At 40.3% G+C, this 27083-nt stretch overlaps 1 protein-coding gene across 1 annotated transcript in view; it reads left to right on the top strand.

The window, feature by feature from the left end:
- Positions 1–27083, top strand: part of me1 (malic enzyme 1, NADP(+)-dependent, cytosolic) — a 69355-nt gene that overhangs the window by 7802 nt on the left and 34470 nt on the right. The window contains exons 2-3 of the mRNA XM_079343546.1: positions 19846–19979; positions 22703–22852. Of these exons, the coding sequence (XP_079199672.1) occupies positions 19846–19979; positions 22703–22852 (284 nt within the window). The remainder of the gene's footprint in view (positions 1–19845; positions 19980–22702; positions 22853–27083) is intronic.

Here is a 27083-nt window from a genome sequence, read left to right as displayed (position 1 = left end):
GGTAGTAGCGCAGTCTGTAGGGACATGGTGAAGTATAGCTGGTTTAAGTCCCACTGTGGACCAAAGGATGGAAGCTGGTGCTGTTGTTGGAAAGTCAGCTCCACTCTGACATATTCCATGAATGCATGTTTACAGGTCCTGTTTGTCCATGTTCTGGCCTACAGTATGTTGGTGAGAAGCATGTCCATCAATCATAGAATTTAAAACCAGAATTTACCCTTGCATTAATAAGTATGTAAAAATATCAATAATTAAAAAAAGAAATACTTGATTGAGCCGAGCAAGCTAAGTCTCTTATTGTTAACGTAGCTATCAAATGCTTCATTCATCAAAAGATTCCTAAAGAAGTCAACTTTACCAACTCACCAAATTATGACTTTAAAAGTCTTTCAAAGAATGTGTCTGAGTAACCATGTTTAGAGATGGGACTCGTCACATTTTTCATTTTAATCTGCAACCTTTAATCTTTTCTTTTTCATGTGTGAGTAGTCTGACATCAGTGCTCTTCTTCTGGGTGGGGCTGAGATCATTGTGAAATTACCAGTATATGAGTGTTTATCACAGGCTTTTTAGTGGTGGATGACAGTGGTTATGTGAGATTGAACTCGATGATGTTGGCAGTCTGATTACAAGCCGTCTTTTAACTGAGCGGTAAAGAACGGGACAAACCTTTCTCTGTTAGGCAGCTGCACTTGTCAATCCTCTTCGGTGGACTGTAAAGCTCCAAACATATGTGTCAAATATATGAGCATATGTGCATGTCGGTGCATACAGGTAGTCCCAGGTGTGGCCAGGTGTTTCAGGTTGACCCCACACATTGCTGTTGACCAGACATTCCTCTGATGGACTGGAGTGGATCAGCCAGACAGAAAGGAAAGTGTAGCCTCGTTCCCCTCCAGCAACCAACCTGGACTTCAGCTTTACACACAAAAACACAAACAAAGAGACACACGCACACACACACACACACACACACACACACACACACACACACACACACACTGACATTTCATAAACCAGTTTAAAAAGGCTGCAGCCCCTTTATGCAGCTTTTATTAGTGTTTTTTCCAGGGCTCACTCAATAAAGTGAGCGTAATATGATCAGAAGGTTACTCAAGTGCGCGCACACACACACACACACTTGTGATGCTGTGTTTATTCAGCAGCAGGTTCCTCTTAATAGCCCTACCTCGTCAGCTCATTTTCGTGTTTTTGTAAGATGGTCCTCATTCAGACGAGCCATTAACCCATCCCAGACACAGAGAGGGAGACAGTCTGAGCCTCATCACCTTCCTATGAAGCTCATCTCAAGCATCCCACCTCTTTCAGCCCCTCCTGTCTTCTCTCCCTCCCCTTCAATGCTGCTTTTGTCTCTTATATTAGAGTGCTGGAGGTCTGGCCATTTCTCCACAAAGATACCGCGCAAAGAATTTAAAGGCAGTATTTTGTTTCAGTGTTCTTTAACATTGTGTATACATGGCCATTATGTACAAATGGTTTTTAAAAAAGGTCGAAGAGATGGCTATCATTCAGTCTTATCCTGTGTTGGTTGACAGGCTTGGTGTGGTCACAGTTGAACAAAAACCATTAGCATATACAGTGTAGGAACTCTGGGAGTAGAGCCATAAATCTGTCAGCTAACAAGCTAATGTCATATAGTCACACTAAAATGTAAAGATCAGTTTATTCTGATATAAATGCCAATATCTATGAATGGAGAGGAATTATTTGTATTTTTTAATAATTGAACTTCAACTTCTTTGTCTGTACCCATAACCAAAACCAAACCATGTAAATAGTGCTGACTTTAAGGCTAGAAAGCCTGAGAGAAAATGCTTAGAGACTCGTAAGGTTAGACTCAGGCTAGCCTAGCCAGTCATCATTTTATCAGATGACTCATCAGCAACAATAATTTACTTGATTACCAAGATTAAGAGAGCCAAAGATGTCACAAAGATGTGTGAATACAACATTTTCTGAATTTGTTCGGCCTAAGATTTCCCATTGAAATAACTCCCTACTAGCCCTCTTCTGATGCTATACTCTCATCACTGACATAAAAGTCATGAGGTTACAACAGGATGATTTGACTTTTTAAAATGTTTTTGTTCTGGCTGGGTCTGGACTGCAGAATAGGAGAGTTATTTTAAGACAAGAGTCTTCAATTGGATTGGAACCACAAGTGGATTAATCCACCATCTAAGAGAGGTCATCCAGTAGACACTTGACTCCAAGTAAGGGTAACAGTATTGTGTGTTTTTGTTTGTATTTAGTTATTCTCTTGTGTCACTCAGATTATGCTTCATGGTGTTTATTTTGTTTTAGTGACCAGACTTCTGTCAGCACGGCTCAGTTTGACATTTTTTCTTGGTGGCTTTTCCCCCGAAAAGGATGTATTTGGAGTTGGACAAGTTATATGATATACTGTATAGTTGTAATATCTTAAGATTGCATCAAAATGCTGAAGCAGTATCCAAAAGTGTATATTCAGACTCAAGGATTTGCAGAGTTGTTGAGTTCTAAGGGGGTTTGAACACTTTCCTGGCAACACTCAGGCTCCTGAGGGACCTGCACTGTGGAGCATGAAAAGACTGCCTCAAGGGGATCGACTGCGTTTGATGAAGCCTACATGTCCGCGACTCCCACCTTCTTGAGGCTGCCCTCCCTGAGTCAACAGTGGCTCGGTTTTCATGGCTGTTTGACCAAACAAGTGTGCCTGTACATTCACAAGTTGACACCTCTTGATTTAAGGAGCCCTGCATGTTCATATTTGCTCAGGATAAGAAACTAAAGAAGCTCTTTTCAGTTGAAGAGCTTAGTTTGGTGGTGGTGATCATGACTCATGAAATTGGGATGTAAATTAGAGGCTGAGCTGCTGTCTGTTCTCTAATGGCAGATTTGGACAAGAGATGTGCTGTTGACTCAAAGCTTTCAACTATTTCTGGCATCCTTATCTTCCAGTTTACCAAGATTGCCTCTCAGATAATTTTCACCAGTGGTTTGCCTTGCTCTCTAAAAGCACAATACAATAAAACAATGAGCCTTCAAAGATCAAGTAAAGTACAGGCCACATCATTCAAATTCCAGTGAAGATCTACATAATACAGCAAAATGTCTAAAAACTGATCTGCAATAATGTTCAAGAAATTATTGAAAAAGCCATTCATGGCCTGCCTTATTTGTGATTTTAAAAAAAAAGAATTGAGGTTACAATTCCTCACAGTTCTGTTTTGCAGTGATAGCTTTTATTTTGGTTGTGAGCGTTCACATAATTAGCAGGCTGGGAAAATATTGACAAAGAAAGCAGTAGTCCTCTTTGTGATTTATACTGTGTGTCTGGCCCAAAATAAAGTTTGACTGATATTTGCCTCAGTCTGCAATTGAGAACATGTGTTCAGGAATGCGAGTGCACATGTAGGTCTTACGCAGCACATTTGTAGTGAGGCATTCAGTGGGAAAAGCTAAGTCAGACTGTAGGATCCTGAGAAGACTGATTGGAGCTGATGTGTGCTCTTTCTCTTCCTCCCAAGAGGAAGGGATGGATTTAAAGGGCTTTATTCACAGGGCAATCCTCTTGAACTCTGCTATGGCTGGCACTTCAGCAGGAAACAGATGGGGGCGTTTAATGTGTTGAGAATATCTTCAGGGTTCGAACATTATAGGGTAACCTGCTGCTCTCCAGATTTGTAGTAAATATCAACATGGTGTGATAAATAAGATTCTAATTTGTAGAATTTCCGACCACATCTTTGACCTTAAAACATTTAAAGCTATGTGACCTTCTGCTGAGGTTGATAGTTTCTTTAAAAGCTGATACCTTGAACCATTGTTGAATGAACTGTATTAAGGTGTAACTCTTGTAATAAGAGTAATAACACATTAACGTTCCTGGAGACAAATATTTGTTTAACTCATTATGTGAAACTGTTTCTTGTGCATTGAATTGATATTTTATAGATTATTAACAGTCTCTTTGTTTGTTTCACAAGATATTCATGACCTCTACATTCCTCTTCTTTTCCTGATCCTTCCATAAAACATGGACAAACAGAACTTGTACAGATAAGAAATGGTCTCACAGTCAATTTCATATAGCATTATCAAGGTTAAGGAGTCTAGAGCTTTATCTGCTCTGTGAGGTATTATAGCACAGTGGTGCTTTGATGTTAATGTGACTATGCGAACCTTAATAAAAAATATCAAGGCTGACATAAACTTTATCAAGTAGAGTTAAACAAATCTACCATCGATTTCGGTTGAAAATTTAACGTCTTGTATTTATTTTTTATTTTTTTTACAGTGAAAGTGCTTTCACTACCTCTGAGCCGAACAATGTTTTAATCGGGGTATAGCAACAACATATTGAGCAACTTAATTCTTCTCTGTTTTTGAGTATCAGTATCAGATTTCAATCAACAGTTTCCTACAGATAAAACAAAGAGAAATAATATAAATATAGTTGTGCAGATGCAGAGATTCCCTTATTGTGTCACTCATGCTGTTGCACTTTTATAATTCTGTGTTATATTGTACAGTATATGTTCATCAAACAGTTGCCATTTCAGACATTATTGCATTAGATTTCTTTAATACATCTGTCAACAAGTTTTTGCAACCATATGCAGAATGACACATTGAGTGATACTGTAGTACCATGTGGGTTCTGCCTGTTCATAGATATTTACATAGATTCAGTTGATAAATCAATGGCAGCAAACACAAAATGAATGTGTTTCATGTGATGTTCTCTATGAAATTGTGACAGGGGATCAATGTGAGGACACAATACAACGGTTTGTGCGTCATTGGAGGCTCCTTTTTAAGGCAAAGAAATAAGCAGTTTTCTTGTCTCAGGGCTAGATGTACAACCATTCAAAAATAGCACCAGGTTTCTCATGACAAAAAGCTTAATGCAAATGGTATCCATTTAAGGAAAACACCTGTTTTCTGTTGAACAGAGAAGCAGTCATTTGTGGCAGAGGTCAATAGTGTATGATTCTCTGGCATGTGTGGAGCCCTAAAATCGAGGAAGAAGTCATGGAGAAAAGGGTGATTTAAAGGCGTTTTGTTTGCTTTCCCAGTGTGTCAGAGCTTCGCCTGCTAGAGAAAGGAGCAAAGACATCTCCGACTTTTATCGTCACATTGCTGCTTCAGAGTTTTTAAAGCTTCCTGTTGTCATACTCTTAATGTTAAGTCTTGTACTTGATATATTTTCAAATTCTTGGTATGAGATTTCAGTAGACTAAAATATACATCAACAAGTGTCAAAACCAATTGAATTCTCCGAAATGTGTGTCTCATTTTGTCCTTCTCTAAAATAAACAAGCTTTTTAAAAGCCCTCTGATTACATTTTGACTTGTTCCCACAAACTAGTGGAAATGTGCTAACCACATGTTCTAATCTTACTAACCTGCATCTCCCTGGTGCTTGATTCAGAGGACTACAGAAGTGAGATAATTTTCCAAGCAAAGCCACACAGATTGTTCAAATACTTCAGGACAGTTAGCAGAGAGAATTCATTTGTTGGGGAGTAGGTTGTTCAAATCTGTACTGCATGTTTGAAATGATATGAGTTTAGTTTGACAACACAGTGATTAAATAGTGACAAGTACATTGGCAGCAAACGTGGTTGTTGAGGTTAGGTCTCTTTTGAATGGGGCAGATTACTATTCCACTAAAGTAACCACAGGAAATTACTTCCATACCTCCATTCACTCCAGGGGCACTACAACCTCGCTCATTCCATTCAACCAGAGTGATTTCTTCTGAGGAACATTAGAGTTGTAATACACGTGGAAGGTCAAGAGTGTACAAAATGATCAGTAAAGGTTGTAACCTGCTGTACATTAAGCATCATGCATGAGCAGTTCTTTCTGAAAATGCTTTGAAAAAATACACAATGCACAAGGTTGTCTTTAAGGTTAATTCAATATTTTATGTAGTTTCACCTTATAATATATACTGCAATTATAAATAAAAAACTAAACTCAAGTGTTGTGGATACCAAAGAAGATGCTCAATTTGATAGTAAATGTTTTAATGTGCAATATGAGAGGAGGCGATAAAAGGCAGCCTTAAAGATGTCAGACTTCACTTTTTTTTTTTTTATTTGAACAAAAAAAAAAAATCCATTCCAACATTTCCATGATATTATTTATAAGCATTTTTAAAATAATTATTACCTTTTCATTTATTTATCATACCACTGTCAACTCTGTTTCGTTGCAGGTAATAACATTGTCATAATTGCAGAACCAAAATGTATTACCAAAGAATTTCTGCAATTTAGTGTGCAGGTTATTACTTGCAATTTTGATGATTAAATACAAGTTCAGAATACAATGTACTTTCTGGTGTCTTATAAGCCCATGAGGGCTGGGCACAGTGTGTGCATGACATGAAAACAAAATTCATTAATTCATTAATTCATTCAATATTTGGAGCCTTTTGATCTCCAACTTTTTTTCATTAAATGATATGATTTCTGTTGTATCTTAGTTCAATTTACTTTAAGGATACATATCATGCAACATGCACTTTACCATGGTTTTCAAACACTCATATGTGGCCTTAGTCTGTCTACAGATGCCACAATCATGAGAGAAGACCAGCCACTCTGTTTGTGTCTGCTCCACTCTTCAGAAAATGTATCAAACAGGCCAATTGGAGATTTTCCATTCATGGTATCACAATGGAAGTGACACTCCAACAGCTAGATATTTATTCTGCCCTCTCCGTCTGCCTTGCAATCCCCTTCCAAATAGGGGCATGGTCAGACACAGCCAAGTGGGCTGTAATATGGGGATTTATGCTAAAATACAGGATCGGAGTGGATTTTTGGCAAAAAACTTCAAAGGCATGTTTCTGGGACCTCTGAGACTGATTTCAACGTGTTGAAAAGGAGTATAATATGTGACCTTTAAACAATAATAGATGCTTCTTAGCAGCCTTGCCTTTATAGTGAGAGCTTTGCGAGGCCACTTTATACCAGACTGGTTAGAATAAGAACGTGGTTTGGAATGAAGAAACACAGTGTAGGTCACATTTCTATGAGTTCATATGAGAGCTGAGCTGCAGACACAGCAGGATGACTCTGCTTCAGGAATGATGGCCATCTTATATTGCTTCTGTTTCCACTTGATTGCTGATGCCTGTAGGATTTATAAAGTGTAGGATGACTGCTTTAGCCATTTAGAACAATAAGTGCAGTGATGCCATCAGACTTGCTTCCTCAAAATCAGGAAACACATTCCTGGGGAGCGTGGGGCCAATATGTAGCTCCTAAGAAAAGAGGTGGTTTAAGTTTACCATGAAACCTGCAGAATTGGACTTTTTGTAACCCAAGAACATCTGTGGATGGAGTCCATTTGGGTGTATAATTCAAATGATTGACACATCCACTGATTTCGAGACCCCCCAGTGTTTAAGGGACATGTCATCATTTGGTGTAACATGATTGACGGCAGCTATGTCCCTATGCACACACATTCTCTCCTCCCTCTCTCTTTTGTGAGCTGATCCTAGAAGAAATATACAGATGATAAAGGGCCAGAGATATCTGATAAGAAAGGAGGACAGAAAGTTCTTGGGGGAAAAAAAGGAGAATTATAGGGAAAGAGTCAACTGGTTGAGCACAAGGGCCAGTAGTTTTGCTTTTAAGGGAACCAGTCCAGAGTTCACCTCCATTCAGATTTAAGGCTGTGCATATTTTGCAGATCAAACGCAATGAGTGATCATGAGCACACACACTGCAATGAATGAATATATTCATTTCACGCTTCAATTCCTCCTTCTCTTTCTTCCCTTTTATCAGGTTTCCAACACACACTTCACCACTTCTTATGTTTTATGTGAGAGAACACATCATACAACACTAAAGTGGGTATGTCGACTGCCTCCGCTGTGCACCGGAAACCACTTAAGACTAGACTGTAGAGGTTTAGCACCTGCTTTTTCCATTTCCTTTTCAAAGTTTGACCAGTGAAGGATCATGTAGGCCAACACCAACACTTTGGGTTTCATTGGAGATTGCACTGGTCATGCACCCGTTGCACCAATTGCAGGATATGGATGTCATCACTCACCCCTAACTTGCTTGCTGTAAGATTATCCCAACTACACAGATAAAATATATTTGGTGCCTTGCAGCAAACATTCCTTGTAAAGTTGGAATGATAAATTCAGCCGTGAAATCCTAGCGAAAGCTGTGCTTAGAAGGGAAGCTGAAACTTACAGATCATGGGTTAAAGTCAATAACCTGTAGGTAGTTTCACACTATGGGACCCAGTCGTGGATCCGTATACACTTCACACCAAAGTCCAGTTCATTTGATTATTTTGAACACCAACGTAACTGTACCATACTAGTCTGCCGTGCCCGAGTCTGTTTAAAGAGGGGGGGTCTCAGGCACGATCATTTACTGTATACTCAAGTACAGTCTGCGGCATATGTGAACGCAACCCTGCAAGAAAGTAATCATTCTATGACGTAATGATAAAAGGCTTTGGTTACTTTAAAATGGCATGTACTCTACAAGGAACAAAACAATCATGCCTATTGTGAAAAGACACTAAAAACTTAGGTAAAGGACCTGATTGAAAAAGGAAAATAGGTTGATACAAATAGCTAAAGTAAAGGATTTAAACTTGAAATGCTGTGGTCAATTTGTGAATTTATGGTAAAATTATACATTTCAGCAGCGAAGACACATATCCAAATTTTACCAAACAGCCTTGACAAACATGGACATCTTATTATACATTTTCACTCACCACGATTGGCACGAAGTGTTAAAAACGTATAATGTATGTTAAATTGTACATTAGCCACTTGCAGCTCGAGCTGTTAACTTAGTACAACAATTCTGAAGACTTGGTGGGAGCATGGTTGCACTCCCACTGCCAAAGACATGTTAGGGGGATCTGTTTAGTCTCATGTCTCCAGTAGAACTCTCTTGGGCCTTTTCATTTTACAGTCATCTATCAAATTTTGCTTCTATGTGAAATCTCTGGATATCTTCAGTAGCTTTTCACAGCTTTCATATATTTTTACAGTTCTTACTGACACAAACCAGAATTTTTTACAGTTCATTTGTCTTTGGGGTTGCTCTCAGGACTAATGATGTGTTGCACAAACACTGTATTTACAGAGAGAACATTTTGAAGAAGGCCGGTTGTCTTAGTGTCAGCTACAGAATTTGAATTAATATCCTATGATGTGACACAGTGGTTACAGTTAAAACAGCAAAGAAATCACAACTCGTGGTTCATCACTGTACTTAGTAATGTGGATGAGGAAAACTGTCATTTCAGCTTCACTGATACATTTCAGTTGCCTGATAATACAACTGAATTGCCTTTCTGGCTCTGTTTTTTTGGTTTTTCTTTCAGCCTTCTACTGGTAAAGCACATTTCTTAATGTAGGTCGATATTATTTTTGCAGATGAGTTATGCATCATTGCTTAACTATTTGTCACTGGTTCTGTTCATAACTGTTCATAGAATTTCAAGGTGCAGCCAGGGGCCGAAGGGGGTCCGGTTGGGGGAGCACGGGTTCTCGTCTCTGCTTTTTGCGGATGATGTGGTCCTGCTGGCCTCATCGAACCTGGTCCTCCAGCGTGCACTAGGGTGGTTCACTGCCGAGTGAGAAGCGGCTGGCAATCGAAGAACAGTACCTCTAAATGTGAGGCCATGGTTCTCGACCGGAAAAAGGTGGCTTATCTCGGGGTCTTCTTCACGAGAGGGGGGAAGATGGAGCTTGAGATCGACAGGCGGCGCGGTGCTGCATTTGAAATCATGCGTTCGCTGTATCGGTCCATCATGGTAAACAAGGAGCTGAGCCGAATGGCGAGGCTTTTGATTTACCGGTCGATCTTTGATTCTACCCTCACCTATGGTCATGAGCTTTGGGTCATGACCGAAAGAACGAGATCTCTGATACAAGCGGCAGAAATAGGCTTTCTACCACCATGGGACGAGCTCGGAGTAGAGCCGCTACGGCTATAGTAGGCGGGCGGAAGCAGCTCAGTCGGTAGGGACGTGGGTTGGAAACCGATGCGGACCAAATCTGAAAAATTTGTCTGGTAGCTGCGAGACCAATTCCTGAGCACAGATGGGGGGCCCTTGAGCAAGCCCCCCGTCCGGTCCACCGGAAGAACTGGAGGAAGTGTCTAGGGCGAAGGAAGTCTGGGGTCTGGGGAAGCCTAGCTGTCTCTGCTTAGACTGCTGCCCCCGCGACCCAGCCCCGGGTAAGCAGCAGAAAATGGATGTTTAACTATTTCTCCAACTCATGAAAACAGCTGTCAGTGGGAACAACACAAGGAATAAGGCCAGAGATGTGGGGTTGTGATTAAGAGTTCTTTAATCAAACTTCAATCAGTTAACATGTTTTATTGTGGCTATGTGATGACAAGCAGACTTCCCAGACTTTAATTTGGTTACATGTCAACATGTGTGGGTCGGCTTTGGTTAAACACGATAAACCTGTATGTGATATATCTTCTTATGAGAACACTGGTTCTGGTGCTTTTTGGGGTTTTTCACTTACAGATGTAATGGAAATATTTTGACCTCGCGTGTCCCAGTTTCTGACTTGGACAACTAAAGTGTAACTCTACCAAACAAAATAACCTGCAGCAGCTGAAGTGATTCCTTCAACTCCAGCAGCAACAGCCTCTCATAGTACTGCTCCACCTCTGCTTCTCTCTCTCTCTCTCTCTCTCTCTCTCTCTCTCTCTCTACGTGGCAACACCAAACAGATGCTGAGTGAGAGTGTGGTGTTGCTGAGTGGTCTGGTGGTTTTTGTTGTTCTTATATAACAAGCCTGGTTGGTTGGCTGATCACAGTTTAAAAGAACTTTGAGGGCCCTCCTGGTCTGTTTAATCCAGTCATCCCCACCAGCTAGAGGCTGGAGGCATGTTCAGATTGTCTTTGACCTTCTTCAAAGAGCTTCTCTGCCTCTTTTCTTCCCGCTCTTTTCTTTATTGTTGTCACTCTAAGCCCTGCTGTTGCTCTCATCTTTGGTTTCTATCCTTTAATCCCGACTATGATAACTGTGGGATAAATCTGTCATTCCACTGTGCTGCCCACCCTCTTAACCCACCACCTGTTTATATAGTGTCTAGACACACATGCCATAATTGATGAAGCAAGAGGACACCACGGTGTGCTGCCGGACAGTTTGGACGTCATGGAGTGTGCATCTTCTTCTGCAGACGGATTACTCGAAATTCACTTAAATCTTGTCATTGTGTCAATTCGTGGTTCTTCTGAGACGTTACCAACGTGCGTTTGAGATTCAGAGAGTATACCTACCTGTGTTTCAACTGCATGTCTGCACACTTTGGATAAGAACTTGACATTGCTTTGCCTCAATGTGTGTGTGTGTGTGTGTTTATAAACACATGAGCTTGAAGGGAGACGTGGAGGCATATGACTCAGTGTTTCCTCCAGCTGTTGGCCAGAGTCTCACCCTGTGTGGGTCATTGTCAGCCAAACCAACGACCTCATCAGGAGGCTTCCTGTGATAGCACGTTTCTTAAACAGTTTCTGCTGACTCTCAATATTTACCAGCATGAGGTTTAGTTCCCAGTTGAGCTCACTTTGCATGTCTGGGACACGTACTGAATTCAGGGTTAAGATAAAAGATGTTGATGTGGGCATGTCTGAGCCCTAAAGGCTCAGAATCACTCTACTTTCAGGCCAAGTCTAAATCCCCATCTTACTGTTTGTCTGCTTATCTTGCACAGATAGCATACTATTGTGCTAAATACCCAAGCTGCTATGATTAACTAAAATGCAATGAATGCAGAAGATCTAACTGAAACAAGCAGTCTGCTTCAGGAATACTGGTGCAGTGTGGCAAGCACACGTGGCGGTAATCGTGGGTTAGAATAGATGATGCTGATGATGGTGTTTTATGAGAACAACCTCAGCAGTCCTACACTCCCTGTTTAGGCAGCTGCACGGGGTTTGCTGCTCTGAGGAGTTCTGACATCATCAGTATTAAAAGTCAATCCAGAGCTGCCGTATGGTTCAAGAACAGTGTGGGTGAACTCCACCACTAGAGGCCTTTCTCACAGTCCTGGTAAAGGTTACACAAACATGTCAAGTCTCAACACATCATTGCAGTCCTGGTAAACGTTACTCGAAAATGTCAAGTCTCCACACATCATTGCAGTCCTGGTAAACGTTACTCGAAAATGTCAAGTCTCCACACATCATTGCAGGCTTAATCAACATCATATCTTAAACTGGCAGCCCCAGAGAAAATGATGTTTCTCTTCCAGCAGAAATGGTTTCTGCTCTTTACTTTCCAACTGCTGAAATAATACCTTTCAGTAACATTAAACAGTAAGGCATGTAAGTGGCAAAGAGCAAAATCCCAAACTGCTTCAGGATTACTAATATTCATTGTAAGACCTTACTTAATCCAAAGTCATCAAACACTATTGACTGTCATGGTGTTTGGTGTCTCATTCTGATGTATTGTACAAGGTAGCATCTGACTCCTGATCTTCTTCCTCGTGATTAACCTGAACTGGTCTGTTTGATAGTATAGAAAAGAAAGTTTAAGTTTTCATCAAAACAAGGGAATCTATGTTGACCTTGGATTTCACAAAGGGCTTGCATACCAATCTGCTGATGTAAAAGTTCTACATGGGTTGACTTTTGTGACGTCCCTGACCTCCACCTGAAACAGGCTTTGTTGTTCTTGCTACTACGTCACTTACTCTAATTATCTTATACGGCTATTCAGGGGCTTTACAATAGCATCAGTTGAAAGCTTGGTGCATTTTGTGCCAATAATAGACGCTGCTTTGTGCGTCAGTATGGGACGGAGACAGCCCATTGGTTGGCAAGAGTGTCACTATTTGATAACATCAAATATGTAAACCCAATGTTAGTAAGAGAGAAAGACACACATTTAATCAACTCAAACGTATCTGTTGAACTGGATTTTGGTGTGTTTATCCTGCAGCCGTTAGCATAGAAGATCTTAAAAACATATTATGATCAATGTTAGGACTCTCAAAAATGTACAGTTTTGTGATGTGATTTGTCTCAGCAACAGTGATTCAGATATTTCTTTCCTGATAAATGTACTTGAGCAGAATGTTGGACACAGGCAGGTAGAATGGCCTGCCTGGGAAAAGAGATTTGATAAGTAAAAAACTTGAGTTGTCAGCCCCTCCGACTATCTTGCTGCTTTGTAAGATTAAAATTGTCGTTTTTACCGAGACAAAAAGCTCCTGCCACCGTGCTGAGTTTAGCACCTTCAAGTTTTGATCAATTTCAGCAAGTGAACGATTAGCTGATCACATGTTTGCCCCTCAGTTATAAATCATGGGGGAAAAGAAAAAATCCAGAATTTTCACCACAACAAAACAGGATTGAGATAAAAAGCCTGATAACATTTCCTTTTTGGTAGAACAAGTGAAGGAAATGTGTTTTTACACGTGCGTTTGTTGATGTATGGGGTATGGGAGGAGATTTGTAAAGTTATCACATCTGCTAATCAACTTTATTTGGTTTGACGATGTGCAGCAGAACCTAGACAGCAACATCACAAACATTCAACTCAAAATGATGATGAATGGTTGTATTTGTGTCCCAGTAATAACAAAACAGTTCACCTCTGGTAAGTTTATTCATTGTGTAAAAAAGATAGGACTTATAGGAATTTAAGACCTGAGACATAAAATGTAGGATTTGGACTTTCTTTCCAAAAGCATCGACTTAGCGAAATGAATTCACAATTAAAATTGTTAACACATTTGTTAACACATTTTAAAACTCTTTACTGGTCTTCAGAGTGACTGATGTGGTTTTTTGTACCTGTGCTTGCACATTAACTTTGTCTTTGTTCTGTCTTGAACACGTTAATATTGTTGACTTGACCTGAATTGTTAAGCTCTTTCAGAAACACATTAAAGAAAGAGCTGAGGTGGCCCAAACTCGACATGAATGCAGGCCAGATAAATGAGGGGAAGTGGGGGTGAGATGGCTATCACTATACATCACTTTCAGCAAGTGGTTTAACTGATAAATAAGTCATACAAGAAGGCCAGCTCTTGTAGTGCCCCGGCTCTGCCTCTTCTGAAAAGAAAGCCCTTCCTCTCCCACACAGCCTTGAATAGAGAAGTGCTCTGTGGCCACACACATCTCTGCCAGGCCGCATCTCAGTGCCAAACATTTGAGCCCTCTCCCTGTTGAAGGCCTGTGGGCTTTTGTTCCCGTGTCTGATCAGCGACTGTGGTTGAGAGAGGCTCAATAGAGGAGGGCCTCCCTATCGTGTTAGGCTCAGGTCTCTCTCAATAGGGTTTGTTTTTTCCTGTAGCAGAAGGCATCAGCATTGAAGCTGAAGCTCTGAGAACACAGGGAAAGAACAGGAGGCGACCAAGGTGATATCCAACAGATTTCTAGTAAGATGTGTGCTTTGGAGGACATAACAGTGTATGCAGCGATGTTCCCTCTTTATGTCTTATCTTGGAATCTTGCACACTGACTCAATCACGGCATTGTGCGGAATATATAACATTTACAAGTCAAATTAGAATTGTGATATTCTTTTGAGTGTTTGAATCATTTGGTTTCATGTTTTCTTTGTGGTCAAAGTAGGACAGTACTGTCCTTCACTTTTTGTTGTTATTGGGGAAAAGGCCTTCAAAGCATTCACACCCTCGTCCTGGTATAAATTGCAGTCATCTTAAATTGGATTATCTCCAAAGTATGGAAGATTTTAACGATTATACTGTAATGATGTGATTTGCCAAACTCTTTTAGCTGTTTTTGTTTTGTTGATGTTGTCCAAATGTGAACTTGATGTGGACCTACTGTGCTGCTTTCTTGGCCAGGACACCCTTGCAAAAGAGATTCTGAATCTCAATGGGATTATTCTTGGTTAAATAAAGGTTAATAAAATAAAAATAAATAAATAAGGTTGGAGTGTGTCGGACTCTGTATTGTGTTGTTTGACACACAGGTCTCCAGAATGTCTTCAAACTTTCCCTGCCAAAAACAGCAACTTTGTTTATAAGGGGAACTACAAATCCACAGGGTTTCACTCATATAAATGACTGTCATGGCAGTCTTTCAGACAAAAAGTACAGCTGACAAAAGTGCAACAAAGCAAAGGCTCACAACATCATGCATAATAATTAAAAAAACCCCATTGAATTTCATTTCTTCCAAATCAAACATCATAGTTGCATGGATGAAGAACCTGGAATACTTTTTTTTAGTAACTAGTTTATTTGGAACGTGTAATTGATTATGTTTTCCAAGAACATCATTCACCATTGTACTCATATCTGCTTCGTGTCCTTCATCTGTTTTCCAAATATCAGCAGGTATCAAAATCAGACCACATTTCAAAGGAGGAAAGTTTATGGGAACATTTGAGGACAGTGTTAACATTGTTTTAAGGAGAGTAATCCTGTGGGTGAAATAAACCACACAGTGGCATTAAGGAGTTTAACTTGTCCCTGTAATGATGGGAGTGTCTCTGTTGTAAGCCTGCCGCCTGTGTGGTTGTTGCAGATGGAAATTAAAAGGTTGAAGTAACAGAATGTTTAAATTTATGAATCTTTACACTGAGAACGTTGTAAAAGAAAATGAAAAATAAAAAACAGCCTTTGAACTCCCTGGGCAGTGCAAAGTAAGAGAGGCATGTTATCAGTTTGAAAGAGCTGCTGCTTTCATCTTTCTTGTTTGCCTTCTGGTGAACTAATTAGCTGTTTCCTTCCCGCTGAGTGTTTTGGGGTGGGCATGGCAGAAGTCCGAGGTTACTGTAAAGGGTGGCACTGGCCTACAGTGAGATTACAGGTTTGGGTCGTTGCCACAGCTTCTGGAACATGGAGCTGCGGGCGTTACATGTGTTGGCACAGGGTGCGGGCACTTCAGATGTGGTCAGGGACATGTGGAAGCTTTCGAGGGTTTTTGCTGCCCTGCCCAGGTTAGGACTGCTGATGGGAGAGAGAAGGCTGGCATTTATTGAAGTCAGACATTGAAAACCTGTACTCAGACGAACAAACAGGGATGCTTGTGTGTAAACATGAGTGTTTGTGTGCATGCTTTAATGCCCGTTTTAATGTGGTGCTTTCTGTGTGTGTGTTAAAATAACTACACTTTGGTTTTGAAAAACACAAACCCAAAAGTAATGTCAATAAATATGTTTGCAGTTGCGCTTTCAGGATTGATTTATCTCTGAAGAATCAGTTTACAGGTTTGGCTCTTCTAGGTTCACACTTCTCTGTTACAGGCTGACAGGGGGCTGTTAGCAGACCTAACAACGAGTCACAACTGAACATTTGGGAGCAGGACCTCTTCTTTAGGGTTCAGGGTCTTTCTTTGGCTAACTTAAGGTGAAAAACACATAGACTCTATGCACATAACCAACAATTCTTTCCTTGATGCCTGCCTGAGCTTTTTGACAGTTATACTGAAAATCTATCTTGGATTACTGTTCTCACCTTTTACTTTGCTTGTTTTGAGACAGCGTTCCTCCTCAATGCCTGAGGAAGCCTCTGACAGGCATAGTGACTGACAGAGTCTGACTGACAGGACCTTGGAATTAAAGAGATTGGCAGCTTTGTTTACACTCTGTGCACGGGGGCGTTGCAAATTCAATGCTCAAGTCAAAAGTCAAAGAATCGTCAAAATTTGGGTCAGTGTTTCCCACGCCAAAGTCTATGAACCATGCTAATCCTGCAATGATGAAACCCCCAACCCCCCCTACTCTTTTCTTTCTGCGTCACCAGCGTCCTGCCCTGACCCTTCATCATAAAGTGCCTCTAAAGTCTAGGGTTTCCACTCTGCCCAGCCAAGCTGCCTGCTTTCTTTGTGGGGTCTTATAAGTGGCCAGTTTGGGCTGAAATGTGGACGGTATGTTTTTCACGTGTGACACTGGTCATCTGTAAAGGCCCATAACACTGTGTGGATCTGAATGAGAAAAAGGGAAAAAAATGTATGGGTCTGTTTTTTCATAATTGCAGATTCTAACATGTTTACTTCTCTCTGATTTTATCTTCTACAAACCACCTGACATATTTAAATGGTTTTATTGACTGTCATGAAAGACATAAAAGTATTGTTTACTAAGTTAAACATCACAGTCACACACACACACACACACACCCACACACACACACACACACACACACACACACACACACACACACCCGGTACGTATTTGTGTGATAGATAAATTAGAACTAGAAGAAAAGTGAGCCTGATCTGCAGGGACATTTAGCCTATAGCCTCCTAGCCAATACTCTGACCGGTTTCACTGACACTTACTTTAGACATATTAATAGCAATAAAAGCACATTTTATTTAAAAGTGCCTTTCAAAACACTCAAGGTCACCTTACAAAGCAGAGATAAAAACAACAAAGTAACATTTACATTGAAAAAATTAACATTAAAAAGACAAATACAGGATGTAGTGGATTTCGTGTATCACAATAAACCCTATTTGAGAATAAAACGTATCCCTTTAACTGCAATATAATGCATAACGGATATCGACGTAGCATAATGTGTCTGATAAATTAAAGCTACATGCTTGTTCGTGCTTGGGTGTGTGTGTGTGTGTTTTTCAGTGTCCTTTTTCAGTGTTGAAGTGTCCAAATAAGTGTTGTAAAAGAAACAACCAATTTTCTGGAAGAAAAAGCCTGAGGCAAGGATGTAAGAATGCTGTTAGTGCCACTCTGAGTGTGTCTCAGCTAATGAAAGAGCAGTGGGAGACTGTGAGAGGGTTGAACCTCATTTTGCAGCCTTATATTAAGCTCAGCTTGCCTCGTGTATTTTAAAACTTTTCTTTCTCCAATATATCCTTCATGGTCAGCTGTGGCAGACAGCAGACCAAGCAGAGCAGTGGTGATCGTGGGCCAGCTGCTGTAGCAAACACACAGGGAGGTTGAAGCAAACAGCTGGCTCTCTGTAAAATAGAAAATCTTTTGAGATAATTGAGGAAGGTTATAATTCTGAGCTGCTTCTGTCTATTTGAGGTCCGTTAAGTACAGACTGCAACGAGCCTCTGCGAACAACGGATGGATCAGAACTCGAGTTTTAGTGTCAGAAATAACTAGTGCCCTTTTACAGAGCTGTCAGCGAAGTCACTAACTATGTTTAAGTTGAACATGTTGACCTGTGGTTACTACATGTCATATACATTTTACATGTTGTATAATAACATATAGATTGTAGAATAAAACAACAACCATGTTTGAAGAGTAGATTTTAGAAATAATCCCAACAACTCTTAACAGTAAGGATGCTAAAAGAAAGGGGAAAGTGGGAACTAACTTAAAACACAATCCTTGGTCTTCCAAATTGGAAATGTTGTGGGGGTTCTCTCTTTATTTTATCAGCCTACCTTTAATAGCTGTTGAAATGAATTCTAAAATCTATTCTTTACATGTAGTCAGCTTGTTTTATTCTACAAAATCTAGGACAAATGGATTCATTACTACTGTGGTGTTGGTACTGACGAATCCTCTGATTTTAAGGCCACCCAATTTAACTTATGTTTAATTTTATATCCAAAGTGTTCGACTTCCCTCCGTCAGTGTGTCTTATGTGATCAAGCTCATTTTTCAACACAGCCAGGTACACAGAAAATGCCAGAATGCTGTAAAATGGCGGCGGCCTGTGCCAAGCATCCGCGGATCTGATCCAAGTTTTTGGGACGGCGCAGTCTTCCTTCTGACTCATCTGTCAGCAACAGTAGCTGGCATGTTGTGGCTGAGCGCTGGTCTTTTTTGGATGAAAAGGAACGAGAAAATGCCCTTCGTTCTGTATCATGCCTCACTTGCAGAGAATAGTAGCTGTTCTCCCTCTCAAAAAAAGGCCTAGACTGATTCAGGGCAACTCGGGGACAAATCTCAGCCATTTCTATCGAAGGATGCAGCTTCACTTTTTGAAGCCACACTAACTTGACACCTTTTCTCAGAGAGATTGATGACTTGTCTCGATGGTCAAAGGTCAGTCTCTTCAAGGTGAAGACCTTGACACTAAACGTGTGCATGTTTTTCCATATTCTTCACTCAGAGGTCAGGGTGAGTGAGATGAAAGCCAAAGTAAAGGTCTAAGTATAGCAGGTTATTAGTCTGGGCCGTGTTGTGTGTGTTTCTGAGGAAGTGCATTGGAGGAAAGTAGACATCACACCAGCATGTGAGCAAGCAGTGGCCTCTCTGAACACAGATTTTCTGAGAAGAGCCCCTCTGGGAGCAAACAGCGTGGCAGAAGCAGAGGACAAGTTTCGCATGGCTCTTCTCTAACCACTCAGGAATGTTTGAACAGAAAAGATTGGTGAATATTTTCCAAAATATCCGATTGTTCAAAGTTCAAACAGAGTTTTCAGAGCGTAACTGAGCCGGGGGGTTAAATACCAAGAATGCAACAAGATTGACCATGATAAAGGTTGCTTTCGATATGGACGGTGAGGGAGAAATGGCAGTGACAAACACAGAGTTGTTTCAACTATTGTTAACTGGGAGCACTTTGAGTGCAGTGACAAAAAATAAACGGGCAACGAAGGAGTTTTTGTGCATAGGACTGTTAAGTGCTGAAAACACTGACCTGCAACCTTGAGGTCTTTTGTTGTGCTTCTCCTACGTATCAGTCATTTGGAGTCATACATACTGTACAATTCAAGATTCTCTTGAATGGCACTTGCTCCGTCAGTCAGCACAAAACAAGCTGTCATGGCACAAGGTTTCTCTCCCCTAATCTATGGTTAAAGAAAGACAACACACATAACACACAGTTGTGTTTAACGCTGGATGATGTGACAATCAGGACGATGATGTATAATGAAGTATGTGTGTGTGTGTGTTTGCAGGGCATGGCGTTCTCCCTGGAGGAGCGTCTCCAGCTGGGGACACACGGTCTTCTGCCTCCCTGCTTCATCAGCCAGGACGTCCAGCTGCTGCGGGTGCTCAAAAACTTTGACATGCAGAAAGACGACCTGGACAGGTGAGGCTGACGCACAAACAATTACCACAGCGTAGTATCTTTTTATTCTCTATCAGCTTCAAATCACTGGAGTTGAACTTTAAATGACTCCCTGGAGTATTCCCTGCATATGTGCTCACTCATACATCCCACTGTACACGTGGAAGCCTTCACAACACGAGGGGTAGATTAGCGATTAGTCCTCAGAGATCCGTATCCATCTCCCCACACCACATATTTTACCCAACAAATCCCCTCAGTCTTTTCTCTTTTTTACTCCTATTTCTCCTTTTCCTCCCTGTTCTCCTCCACGAGTGTTTTTATTATCTCCGCAGTGACCAAACGAAAACAACAATTCCAGTTGTGCACGCTTCATCAGAAACTTAGGAGTCAATGCTGTTGGCATTCTGTAAACTTTCAATGTGGAGTCCTTGATGAAGAGCTCAGGCCTTAAGCTGCAGTCAAAGATTCAGTTTACCCGCTGTTTTGAATTATACGCTGAAGCTGAAGATTATCTGACTGCTAAATTGTCTTTTATTTCCGTCGCCCTCTCTCAGTCAACTGTTCCATCAGCTGTCAATCTTAATGTCAAGGATCACTGAGCTGCTTCTGAGTTTAACACTGAGTTTGACTTAAAGTTTAACAGTCATTTTAACTCAGTAAAAGATGCAGCACCTAAAAAACAGTCATTATGAGATTGTGTAGCCAATTCCCATGCTCTACCAGTGTCACTGACAGTCTATCTCGTTGCTTTGTTGTGTTCTAGCTTTGGGCTCTGATCCTGGTCCTTCTATTTGCCTGCCATTGCTCAGCCCTGCTGTGTTTACTTACAGTCTGTTCCTTGACTTGTCTGGTATTTACTGTTGGATGCTGGCATTTACTTTTGCTATCATAACTTTTACTGGTTCTCATTCTTTGAATCAGAGGTCTTGACTCCCATATTTTGCTGTCAGTGGAATTTGTGGTGTTTTTATCATTTATTGGACAAAGAAAATAGCCCTGCAGACACGAGCGTTTATGATCTGAGTTGATGGAGAGACCATAGTTCCTTCTGTGACTGAGTTGTCAACAGAGGAAATTGATGTTAAAAGGCTTTGCCAACTGAAATACTGCAGTGTATAACATGAAACAGGTCAGAGGAAACCTCATATTCATAAATGTTGTAGGAAAGCAGTAACAAGCTTCAAATGGTCCCATCAGAGCAGAGCAGGGGAGGGCAGTTATGCTGTGATAGATTAAGATAGAGATAGATTATATCCTGGTTGCCTTAGTTGACCTAAAAGGAAAGTCTGTGTCAGTAAGTCAGCATGATCCTGCTTTTTATAGCAGTGTGTACTGTAAATATTCCTCTTTCCTGGGTGTGGATAAAACATACCCCTTATAAGGTTAGGAATAAAGAAAGAAATGTTCCTTCTTGTTTGCCAGCATGAAGTCACACAATAGCTCTTGTCAGTATGGATGTGATGTGTTATCGAATAATTAAAGGTCATATATTGTGAAAAATACACATGACCATGCTTTTCTCACGCTAGTGTGTCCCTATAATGTCTACGAAACACCCCAATTACTACTTCTGCCCCAGGTGGGTGACACTCGCACAGATAAGTGTTTGTTCTTCCCTCTGAGTCAGCCTTCTACCCGTAAACAGTATGGCGTAGTTCAAGAAAGCCAGAGCCACCCAAGCCCTTCCAGAGAGGGGCGTGGTTAGACACAGATGTAAAGCTATCGACACAATGGAATATATAGACTTCAGTAGATGTATCTATGGCACATGAACTCCATGGACTAAGGCAAACAGAAACGTTTTATTTGATGAATTGCATGTGGCAGAAGCTAATTTGGTTCACCAATATGAAAACAGTTTTCCACAAGAGCAACTGTCAACACGGTGTATTGTGCAGCTGCTGTAGCTTAACCTATAGCAGAAAGGGCGTGCATGCTTTTTATCCCCTTAACAAGAGGCACCTTGTACTCATGGCTCTATGGAAACTTCCCTGATTAGATGTAGAGCCCTTTCTAGCGTGCTCTACTTAATTTGGGTCATATGCAAACCCTCAGTTCCTGCTCAGTTAGAACAAAGAGCTTGTGTAGACTATCAGAGGGCTGGATTTTTATTCTGTTGATTTTTTCCAATCATCTGGAGCAGAAGCCAATCAACTCCTTAACAGTTATTATTGTAAATTTGAGCTGTGTTATTTTCTTCTCCTTGCTTCCATCTTCCTTTTTTGTACACTCAATCCTTTTCTTTCACTGACGTTTCCAGTGTTGTTGCCCGCCAGACCAATTTGCAAATGCAAATTATTCTGGAACCTCTCTGTTCTTCTTTTATTCCTAAGGGATGTTACTTACTTGCAAACTAAAATGCCTCATGTTAAAATTTGCTAGACCTACAGCTGATCAAAGTAACTAAACTTGAGGTCCCAAAAAGCTGCTGGATCAATTAACAGGCTGCAATATTGAAATCAAATCTCTATATCGTCATACATTGATGTTTGTCAAGACACCATTAAGTTACCATCATCATAATGGTAATGAGCTAAAATGTGTGCCTCTGTCTTTCAAAAAATTCTCCAAGTGTCTCCTTGCAGTTTCCCTTATCGTGTCTGGTAAATCTCACTTACTACCAGACACAAGATTTAACATCTGACTTTAATAAACGTTTCCTGGTCCTGCAGGTATAAGTTCTCAAGATGTGAAAGATTAACATAGTGGGCGTCCTCCCTGCTTCTCCCTGTCACTCACAGATATGTGTTTCTGATGGGAGTCCAGGACCGCAACGAGAAGCTCTTCTATCGAGTGCTTACATCAGACATCGAAAGGTTCATGCCCATCATTTACACTCCTATCGTGGGCCTGGCCTGCCAGCAATATGGACTCATATTTAGAAGACCAAGGTAAGACACACTTACAACATTGAGCAATAAAAAAGTAATTTTCCATTTTGCAGTTAGGAAAAAATAACAGGCTGAACAGGCTGGCCAAAAGGAAGTGGGTGTTACTGTTCTTTCTCACCCCGCTAATCTTCCACCACTCAGTGATGATGCGTTTTATGAGCCTGGCAATTTCATTGTTTTTGTTCCTTTAAATGCTGGCTGTGTGCTACATATTGAATATTGTTGTTCAAAATAAATGCTTGGTCACACGTTTACACCAATCACAGTTCATATTTATACATTTTATAAAGTTTAAGTTATTATCCAACATCACTCTGGTGACAATTGACTTACAACAGTAGTTATACTAAATGTATTTCAAACAACCTGATTTGTTTTCTCAACATCACTTGAAACACTGTGAATACTTTGGACATTTTAAGAGTTTTCTAACGGTCAACGTGGTCATTTAATGAAAGTGAAATGCAACAAAGAAATTTCCTCTATTGAGACATTATTAGATAGATAGATAGATAGATAGATAGATAGATAGATAGATAGATAGATAGATAGATAGATAGATAGATAGATAGATAGATAGATAGATAGATAGATAGATAGATAGATAGATAGATAGATAGATAGATAGATAGATAGATGTGGAGTAGTGGAGTTCAAGAAGGCACCCAATGAAATCACGTCATAGGAGCAACGATTGAAAAATACATGTATTTATAAGAACTAAAATTCATCTCGAATATTTTTGAATTTAAGTAGAATCAAGAAAAGACTCTTTGAATAAATGATTTTACATTGATCACTGACTTGGCTGAGATGGCTAAATGTTAAGGAGAAGCGAAATGCTCTGTTCTCAGTTTTAAGCCAGGCATTGGGGGCACACTGACGTCCTCTGATCAAGGACAAGTTGTGTCAGCTTCTTACTGCAGTAAGAAGTCAGAGATGAAGTGGGTTGACATGGAAAGGATTGTTGAAAAGAATCAATACAAAGTGCAAGAACATTTAGACAGGCTTAACAAGATAACTATGTACGGTATGTTATTGAATCGATCGACTGAAACCTTTCTTGAGACAAATCAGTTCAAACGTTACATCTCAAAGCATTTTTTTTAAGACACAGAAAATCAAAGTAGTCCATTGGTATGAAACCACATTTTTCAAGGACTTTCATTTTGGTACTAAAATGTCAACCATGTTTGGAGGTTTCTTTGGCTCTTTCAACCAAAACTCAGTTCGAGGTAAACAATTGTGAGCCGGTAAAATATATATATCAGGGTTCACGTAGATCTGGCTCTCCTCTGAGCAGGCTGACATTCACTGGTTTCCTCTCCTCTTCTACAACAGTATAAACATACTTTTACTCTCTGCTTCTCACACACACATTCACACACCTTTCTGTAAGTATCTGTTTTCCCTCAAATGGGTTCATCAGGTCCAAGTCTCTCAATATCTGACAGCAGCACTCCCTGAGCAGTTACTAGTAGATATTAAGTTGATAGTACTTTAATTCTTGGAGCAGTATTCAGAGAAATAATGTGTTTCTTTTGGCTGTTCATCTTACGCAGGGGGATACCAGGTTTGGGTTTGTTTTTACTGTTATCAGAGTGTCTGGAGAAAGATCACCCTGATTAACTGTGCTTCAAGGGCTTCTAACCTCAATTACTATTGTTAGCCATGTTCTTTGACTTGATAGGACAGATACATACAGTATGAGCCTATCCTCAAGAGCATAGTTAGCCATTGCTAGAAGCGTTTCAAGCATCCCACTAAATGTGATTGTCCCCGGGATAAATATGGCTTTAGGCTTAGTATATCAGCATGGCTAGAATAAAAAAAAACATGGTACATGGAAAATGGTACTTTGGAATCCTTTAGAAAGATGTTTGTGTGACTATTTTTTGTATACTAATGTTTCTTTCACAATTTGTTCTGATTAGCCGCGAAATCCAAGTTTTCCTATTTGTATCCAAGCAGTTTTATGTTCAGTGCTTGCCTTGGATGGGTTTAAAATATTTGAAAACCCAAGATCTCCCATGCAAATGACTTTGTTACCCAACAGCTCCCCTTCTCCCGTCCCTGCAGAACTATTCAGAAAATATTCCTGGCATGCTTCCCTTACTCTCACCCTGAGCTGACAGGAGGAGTCTTACACTCCCTCTATTCCACAGCACTGAGGAACTTGCTGGCTGAGGCCCAGGAGTTAAGAGTGGGCCTGTATTAGAAATGCACATCAGGAGATAAGTTAGCAGAATACTTGGTGGTCATAGTGGACTCTCTGGACAGAGTTCAATTTTTAGCTTTAGGCTGATTCTCATGAATAATCATTCCTGAGAAAAGGTGAACAACCAGATGGCCATGATAAATATAACTTTTCACTGAATCTTTTTTTTTGTCCTTTTTTTCTGAACTAGAGGCATGGTTTCAAGGAAATTTAAGTCAGCCACTCTTTGAATTTCATGGCTCATGACTGAACTATCTTCACAAATACAGGAACGATTGCTTTACCGTAATACTTTATACATTTATAATTTAACGCCCTGGGTACTCAGAGGATAAAGCCAACAAACTTTAAAATCTACTAATTTCTACTTTTACTCTATTGACTTGGATTGTTTTTGATTTTTAAAAATGTGGAATTCTGGATGGTTTGGACAAAAATGTGAACAGTTTTGCATGGTTTATTCCCTCCGATAAATGTTTGATAGTTTGCTTGGAAATTAGACACATACCGATTACCGCATAGGAAGACATAGTAACACTTAAGTCAATCCTTCCAAAGTGTCAATCACTAAGAAGTTTATTATTTTATGGCATTCACTTTTCAATCAAGAGACATCATTACAAGTTAAAGATTATTTTGATGCCACTGTGTTTCAGTGTATCCTGTCATCGCTCTTTGAATCGCTGTATTCTGAATGCACAGGATTTTAGCATTCTTTAAGAATGCCTGTAATGGATTACCAATGCCTCTGTGTATCTGCAAGTGTGTGTGTGTGTGTGTGTGTGTGTGTGTGTGTGTGTGTGTGTGTGTAGGTGTAGGTGTGTGCGTGTGTGCGTGCGTGTGATTGCATGCATGTAGTTCAGCTGGACCACCACAGCAGCAGATTAGGTCTCTAATCACTGGCTCACAGGTAGGTATAAAGACTTTCTGTATGGCCGTAGCAGCCTCGCCTTGTCTTGCCTGACTTTACCCACTAATCTGCCTCATGGAGACTAAACACTCAGACACCAGGCTCTGTACCAGAGGCCAAAGGTCAAGCCCTATTAAGTGTCTAAACAAGGCTGATTCACTGATCTTTAGACGGAGCAGAGGCAGGAAGGAGAGCAGGAAAAAGGAACACATTCACTACATTATAAGATTAGTAGACATGCTTACTTTTATTAGTTTGTACACTCATGAGCAGACAGTGTTCAACAGAGAGAGTTGGTCTGTCTTCACACAAGTCTGTGTCTGTGTTCACCATGAATGCAGGTTGTACACTTTGTTTGACAAGCGAAAGTACTCAGTTGTGATAAATGATACTGTTTTAGTAACAGAAAAATTATCCTAAGGATTACATGAATGTAATTAGGTTTCATTTAGCCATTTGCAGCGTCATCATGCCTCTGTGGTCAACTGCCATCGAGGGTCCAAATAAACTTGTCATGAGTTCAAAGTTTGACTGAAGGAGCGCTCTTGTTAAGGGACCCAAGCCAATCTATCTTGCTGATGGAGATGGATGATTATCGGTAGCCTGTTAGAAGATTCTTAGTTTAAGGATCAAGGGTCAGCATGTCCACTACAGCTGTCTGTCAGGGATGGATATGAAGACAGGCATTTCTAATCTCCTGAGAGGTAGGGCATGGCAAAGACCAGATGCTTTCTCTCTCTTGTCTGAAATTCAAACTTTATTAGCCACAGTTAGTATTGACTGTATTACAATATGATTTAGAATGCTTAGGTTTTTAATTGCACTATAGTGAAATAAATCAATGTGCAAAAAGTTTTAAAAGTATCCTCTTAAAATGACTTACTTTACAGAGTGTCGTTGAGAACTGACACATAAAAGGATAAGGTTATATTGAATTCATAGACAAAAACATAACTGAACATTAGTTCAGTATTTAAACAGTCAGTATTTTTATAGAAATAGGAAGCTTTCACATACATCCTGTTCATACTTACACAGCTTCATACTTGCACAATGGGGAGTTGCATAGTATACAGTCTTATTTGCAAGACACTAAACTGCTC

This window comes from Symphodus melops (genome assembly GCF_947650265.1).
Source record: "Symphodus melops genome assembly, chromosome: 5".
Lineage (NCBI taxonomy): Eukaryota > Metazoa > Chordata > Actinopteri > Labriformes > Labridae > Symphodus > Symphodus melops.
Note: the sequence above shows the minus strand (reverse complement) of the source record. Positions and strands in the feature narration are given on the sequence as shown.